This window comes from Cyprinodon variegatus, unplaced genomic scaffold (assembly GCF_000732505.1).
Source record: "Cyprinodon variegatus isolate N-32 unplaced genomic scaffold, C_variegatus-1.0 Scaffold406, whole genome shotgun sequence".
NCBI classification, from domain to species: Eukaryota; Metazoa; Chordata; class Actinopteri; order Cyprinodontiformes; family Cyprinodontidae; genus Cyprinodon; species Cyprinodon variegatus.
In genome coordinates, this window is record NW_015150859.1 from 294,899 (window position 1) to 302,509 (window position 7,611).

A 7,611-nucleotide genomic window follows, 5' to 3' on the forward strand; every position below is an offset into this window, starting at 1 on the left:
GTCACTGCTGGAAGATGGCGGGAGGGAGGGGCTACTATATTTGGGGAAAAATGGCCGCTCCTAGACTCAGTGATCATGATGAAAATTATTGCTTTTATTTTTTTACTGAGTAACGCTAAATTCATTAAATCACGGACGTATTATTTTTAGGTATAAATAATGATCCACTGATCATTCCTTGCTGAGCGGAATTTTCCTTTAATATATTTTCATTAAAAGAGCTGAAAATCTCACTGGAGCTTCCATGTTTCTCTACTTCTGTTTTTGCGTTGCAGGAGTGAGATTCAGCAAGCTGCTACAGTAAGAGTAACGGTGTGGGAGTTAGATGAGGGGAGAGGAAGCAGTAGCATAACGCATCTAGAAATAATCAAGCATATATAGAGTTGCCAGATTCCAGAACATGATCATCTACAAAAATTTTTCTACAGGTGGATCTCAATAAATCAGATCAACACAAAGAAATAAGAACTTAAAAAGTGAAATCCAAACCTCAGAACAGTTTTATCTTGTGTTGATTTCGGTGATTATAGTGAATGAAAATAGATATTTTGAGGTTAATACAGAAGCTGTACCTGCACAGTGTTAGGCATGAGGAAGTCTTCTTGCTGCTGCAGTTCTAGATGCAGCCTGTGTTTACCCTGCAGGCTCTCGTTGTCTCTCTGTAGTCGGCTTAGCTCCTCCGCCACCTTCTCTCTCGACTTCAAGAGCACCGCCTAAAATACAGGAAAAACAGGCCAAGTAACAACAAAATTATCTCTCATGTCTTCTGATGCAGCCGCTCGTTACCAGCTGCAGCCTATTTCCCAGCTAGAACCTTTGATTTTCCACTCAGGATTATTACCTCCACCAAAGTTGGAAACGATAATCCTGGTTTTCAAATATAAAATGATTCGAAGTTAGAGTTTAGTCTAAGTTTAGGTGGCATGATTAGCCGAGGGAAAGCCCACTGTGTTCTGTGGTCGTTTGGAGCTGCAGAGAGCCGGATGCTAAAACCAGGCTGCCCAGTAGAGCAGTGGGTAGCACTGCTGCCTTGCAGCGAGAAGGTTCCGTGGTCGATTCCCAGCCCGGGATCTTTCTGCATGTTCTCCTTAAGCATGTGTGGGTTCTCTCCGGGTACTCTGGCTTCCTCCCACAAACATGACTGTTAGGCTAATTCTCTTCTCTAAATTCTCCTTAGGTGTGTGTGTGAATGTTTGTATGTCCTGCGATGGATTGGCGACCTGGTCTTCAATGAGTAATTTTCCTTTGATTTAATCTGATCATTGATTGACACGTCTTATACTAAAAGTATGTCTCTGCTGTTTCTTTGTAATTAAACACATCAGAACTGAAAACTCCCACTTCTGTTGACCTTGTAATGCATCAGAAAACAATATTTTGCTTTATGAAATTACTGGTTTCAAGCAATAATGATGTTGATGTTAGGGATTTGGTGCAGATGCGAATAATCTTGTAGTTCCTTAATTATCTGTTGGAAGAAAAATTGAGGGAGCATTATGATTTTTTAAATTTAAAATCAAAAATAAGTTGCGCTGAATATTTTATTGAGACTAAACCATGTGAATGGTACATGGTTCAAAGCAACAGCTTATGATTTTATATTTATATATCTGTTGTAAGACAAACACTAAGCCTAAAAAAAATGTCATGAAGAAGGAATTTCAAGACTTGTTGTCTGGCCTTTAATTGAAGATCAATCCACCTTTTTTATTTCTGCATAAATAATTCTCTGACTTGTTACCAAAAAAACAATTTAAGCTTTGATATTTCATATCTTTAATTTAACTAAAACATTTCTTTTCCCCCCCCAATTAAATTAAATGTGATTTTTGTATTACTACCTCACTTAATTCATTTTTTTCTTCACATGCCTCTTATTTCTATCACTTTAGTTGGATATTCACTTTATTTGGATTTAGTTTTTACATATGCATAGATATACATACACATATATATATACAGAAGAGCTATATGTGTATATATTTTATCTCTTTTAATTCTTATTTTTTATCTTTATTATATTGTGTAGTTGGATGTGTGTATATATTATATAAAACTAACTGGAGCATGTAACAAAAGTAATTTCCCTCTGGGATTATTAAAGTATTTCTGATTTCTTATATTTCTCATCTTTCTCAGTCTGGATAGCCTTTTTTTTTTTTTTTTTTATCTGCTGTTATTTCTATCACTGTTTTAGTTCATAACACTATTGTTTTCCTCTACTTTGTGTTTTGCTCCTGAGAAATGCATGTGTGTTTGTAATAATCTCCTTTTATTCTCTAAACTGTAATGATCCCTTTTGGGAAAAAAAAAAAGATAGTGAAAATAAAGTCCTATCAGTGACTGATACATCCTAAACCCATTAGCCTTGTCTTATCATCTTGTGTTGTGAAGAAGAACAGGGATTAAATGAGGACATAAAACCAGCAGACAGGAGCTACAAGCTGCCACTTAGTTCAGCTGCAGGTGATCAACAAAGACAAAACTGATGATTGCTTTTCATGCTGGCTGTCTTCTTTTATATGCTGATAATAAAGTCATCAGGCGGCGACAGGCGGTGTTGTGTTAACAGCTGAACATGCAGCTCACCATCTGCTCCTGCGTGCTCCTCTTAGCCTCGCTGAAGGCCTGCTGTAGTGTGTTGAACAGTGTTTCCGACTCCTGGACACTCTGCATGAGGGCAGACACCTAGGAGGGCAAACAGGGGAAGGCTTTTAGAGAGTTACACAGGTAAAGGAAGAAGAGCAAATATGCTGGATTTTACACTGGAAAAAAAATCTAAATCTAGATAAGTCATTTTTCCTAAAATAAGTTCATTCGTTCTTGGATTAAGGAGGTAAAAGAGACATTTTGCCAATAGAAAAAGACAATTTAGACCTACAATAAGAAAACACAATTGCATTGTCTTATTTCAAGTGCATTATATCTAATTATCTTATTTTAAGAGTAAAAATACTCATTCCATTGGCAAACTATATCAATTACCTACTCAAATTGAGGGTAAATACACTTAATTTAAGACATTTTTACTTATTTGTAGATTGTTTTTCCAGTGTAGACTCCTATATTAAATACAGTATAAATAAAACATGACCTGCTGTTATTTTAAAAGCACCATCTAGCCACTCTTCACTTAAAAACAGGAAGCTAGTGCCATAAAAGGACGATGATGCATAATCATATTGTTGTGAATACAGACTTTTTCCATAGAGGAAAAAAAATTACGATGAGCGCATGTTAAATGAGAGGAAAAAAGATGAAGATGGCTTCCATTGTAAACAAAAAGCAACCGCTGGACATTTTTGATAAAACAAAGGGGTGAAAGAAACCAGAGATGAGGACCTAACAGGTCATATCTCTGCTTGAACAGATAGCTGGCACAGGGAGTCAACAGCCAGACCGCAGAGTAGAGGAAGACGTATGTTGTTGCAGAGGATCAAGTTAATCAGATAAAATATTTTCATTTTCAACATATTTATTTTTCCTCTATCAGAACAATGATGAGGTCATGCTGATGTTTTCAGGTGACATTAAATGAATTAATTCTCTTTAAATGATCATCCTTCATGTTTAGTCACATTAGTTAGCTTTAGCCACAATCATTTATTTTTGTGTCTGACCCAAACACAGAAGTTTGTATTTGACTCAAGCTATAGTCGGATTGTCACTATTTGATCCTCTCTTTCATCCACGACACCCGGAGCACTTAATTGAAGTGACTATTTAGGGCCTTACCTCATGTTGTGGCTAAACTAACTACACAGAGGCTAAAACTGTTTGTGTGGTGACTTGTGCTTAATGTAAATCTGCTGCACTACTGCGGTGTAGATAAACTCACAAGTAAAAAAAAAAATAACAAGCTGATTATGTGGAGAAAAGAGACTTTGACATTTACTGGAGGCTGGCTAATACAAAGTAAGGTGTTATGTTGACACAGACGTTAGGGCCCAGTCAAACCTTGCTGATTTAGCCAGTGTATGCCCGACGTCCCAGAGTCTTCTAAAATGTTGGCATACGCTTAATTTTCTATGCATTTTTCCAATTTTGAGTGCAATTTAGAGCATTCATAACGAGTCCAGAACTTATATGCAACAACAGCCTAACTTATGCATAAGGCACGGCAGCGTAATGCCCATGAAATGATGCTTGTGCATCATTTCATGGGCATCAGTTAAAGCTGCTCCCCTCACAAGCAGGAGGCGCCCGGTCTGCATAAAAAGATTTATTTTATCTCGGCATTAACCTAGCTGCTGTATTACCTCCCTCCCAAAAAAATAAATAAAAAGCAAAAAGAAAGAAAGAATGTTTGCAGTCGCAGCAGATTCAGCATAATGTCTGCTAGGAAGCTTACTCTTAACGTATGTCAACGATCAGATAACTTGCCTGTAAATTAAGCCCCACATATGGCATACGCTGGAATACGTTGGGAAATTTTGAGCATGACGTACTTGCTAATGTTGAGGTGCTTCTGGGTACTTCAGTGTGCTCATAACTTATATAAAACGTACCCATAACTTATCCCACATAGGCAGACACTGGCTAAATCGTCAAGGCGTAATAGGGGCATTATCAAACCTGCCTGCCCACATCAGGGGGACATTGCTGGTCAGAACCGAGGCAGACGTAATTCTGTCTATCTGAATGCAACCACAGTTTTTCCCAAAAGCTCCCTTTTCCACAGCGGCGGAATGAGATTGTAAAAAGTACTTTTATATCTAACGGTAGGGTATTAGTTTGTTATGTCTCCAGGGTACAGCAATCTTTTTATTAGTAATCTTTTATTTCTGAAGGAAAATATCTTAAGACTCAGTCTCATTAACTCTGACAAACTTCCCAGCTCCTTTCTAGATAAAGCACCCGATTCAGTTTTTTAAAATACTGTTTTGGAGCATGTTGGCCAATACTCTGATATTATTGTTGAATTAGTAGCCATGTGAGCGAAGGCGCCAGACTTGTCAAAAGGTAACAAAACAACACAGATATAAATATGCTCTGCTGTTGCTTATCACCAGCTGCTCTGCGTGATTCTGTAACCGGCATTGCAAACTTTTAATAGAAGATTGCTGTAACTGTATGGCTATGTATGATATCAGTAAAACAAAAGAAATGACTTGATCAGAATACAAAAAAGGTGTCGTTTATCAAAGATCCAATCAAGCTCATTAAGGGCTGGTTATCCTCCCACAGCAGTGTGTCGTAGTTAGCTTAACACTGGTATGCCGCAAATATTTTTGATTTATGCCCAATTTTGAAGGGTGGTCTGCGCCGTGTTGTTCCACGCCACAACACAAGAGGGACAACCAGGAACTGGCTAGGATTTTGGGTGTGGCGAGTGGCGTGTTTCTGTTCCGGTTACGGAGGTCCAGCCTGGATATGAAGATATTGAACGCTGGGACACTTTCTCCGCCTGGATCCATGATCTTTTTCACCCTCATGTCCTTTTTCAACAATTACGGTCATACAAACAAAACAAGCTGGTAAATCACCAAACAGGAAATATGCATAGCATGTAGGGCAGATTTTCTGGGTTGGCACCTCTGTGACGCCTTTGCTCTAGGGATCCCTTTGGCCATCTGGGGTTTTGGGTCCCCCCGGCGCTTGTCTCGGCGCTCTGGGGGGGCGGGTCTTTGGCTCTTCACATCCACTATTGAGCATTTTTCCTTTGGATAAACTTAACATGCACAACTGCACTCTCACAAACAACTACAGGTGCTTGGCTCCAGGTACTGAGAGATTCACTTCCATACAGAAAGCCCATATTCTTCTCTTCAGGTAACACAGTATACATGTCAGATTAAATAATACTACTTATACTTCAGTGATACTATCAAGGTGTTACTGTATTGTATCTCTCATACTATATCCATTGGTTGTCCTGTTCTTTTCAAATCTCTCTTTGCAGGCGATGAAGCAGACTGATATTTATTATCGTCTCCCTTTTATCTCCTTTCTTTCATCTTTTCTCCTTTTTCCTTTCCTGTTCTACTTTCCCATTGAAATGTCCATATAGTCTGAAATACTCCCTGGATGAATTATAATAAAGCTATTTATATGCATAAAGAACACTATGGCGATAGCTAGAGCTGGGCGATATGGCGATATATATCGTGAGGACGAGAGAAACATGTCTATCGTGACCTTTCTCCTCTATTTTTTCTATCGTGATAAACTTTTTCACTGTTCACTGTCATGGCCGCAAATTGTATAACTGGTGTTCTTGGTTTGGGGTTGGGATTCTCATATTAGGAAACAAGATGATGGGTAAAAAATAGGCGATGAAAGATTTTTTTCAACCCTGTCCATCTGACGGACTATGAAAACATAAAATGCAACATCAGTTGTGGTATATCGTGATATATATCGTTATCGTGATATAAAATAATCCATATCGTGATATAGTTTTTTTTCCATATCGCCCAGCCCTAGCGATAGCCATACTGCTACACTTGTGAAAGTAAAATCTGTTGGGCTCTCTTTGGCATCAAGACAATTATTCTTATTGCCACATTGCCAGACAGGACATTGTTAAAAAAAAAAGATAAAGCGTGTGTTTTTATAAACTGTCTCTTTGGTGTAGTTGTGTTGTTCACAGAGGTTTAACTCTTTGGCGGTCTTCGTGTTGCCTTACGCTTGTTCGGTTACAGACGTCTCTATTTTGTTTACAGCAATGAACCCTGCCATCGTCAGCGACACACCTGAATGCAACTCAAGAAGAAAAGTTGTAAAAATGAACGTCATATGTTCCATTATTTGTAAACTACAGCCTGGCAAAGCTAACCCTCCAGGTAGAAGATTGTGATCTCTAGCAGTACCAGTTTTCTCTGAAGAGCACAGCTATGTCATCTGTTTAAAATTAAAGCTCTTGGTTAGGAAGGTGACAAAATACAATTACCCGGTACTATAGTAAAGGTTTTGGTTTAATTATAGCTTTTTACCCTTTGCAGATTCTTATCTCTGATTTCCTATTAGAAACCACTCAGAAAGCAGCAGCAGAAAATGTCATGAAGAAGTGTCATGAATAAGGACGCATCGGTGCGCAGTAGGAAGTAAAGCCAAGCTGGTCTGGGAATGTTTCCTAGCTGAGGCCATTTTGGTGCAGTATGTGCATATTAACCTAACCAGAAAGTGGAAAGTCCCTTACCATAGATAATCTGTGGACATGTTAGTATTTTTTAGGGATGATTACAGATAATAACAGCTTGTCTGATCCTGGTTAAAGTCCTCTTCTCAAAGCGACATCTTAAACTCTGATATGGAAAAAGTTATCCAGGACTCAATGTCCGACATTTATTTCAATGATTGATGATTGTCTTCACAAAGGACACAGTGTGCTGTGAAGTAGTTTTTGTTCTTACCAACACCTTTTAAAGTCAGATTATTTAGAGCTATCTTACTTTTCTGCAAACTATGGCTTTAATAAAAAGGATTTAAAAAAGCAAATGTATGGAAAATTCTACTAGGCTGCTGGATTTCAGTTCAGATTAATCAGAATCACTGATTTATGGCAAAACAATGTTATGCTGAAACTGAATCTAAGCTGCTTTAACAAAATATTTTGCAATTTTTTTACTTTTCCTAATAAAAGTACGGATGCACGATATTCGGATTTTG

The 7,611-nt window shown here is 38.1% G+C and overlaps 1 protein-coding gene across 1 annotated transcript in view; it reads right to left on the reverse strand.

Moving 5' to 3' along the window:
• Positions 1–7,611, reverse strand: part of rabep1 (rabaptin, RAB GTPase binding effector protein 1) — a 45,720-nt gene that overhangs the window by 8,808 nt on the left and 29,301 nt on the right. Inside the window, 2 exon segments of the mRNA XM_015387897.1 lie at positions 573–713; positions 2,590–2,688. Of these exon segments, the coding sequence (XP_015243383.1) occupies positions 573–713; positions 2,590–2,688 (240 nt within the window).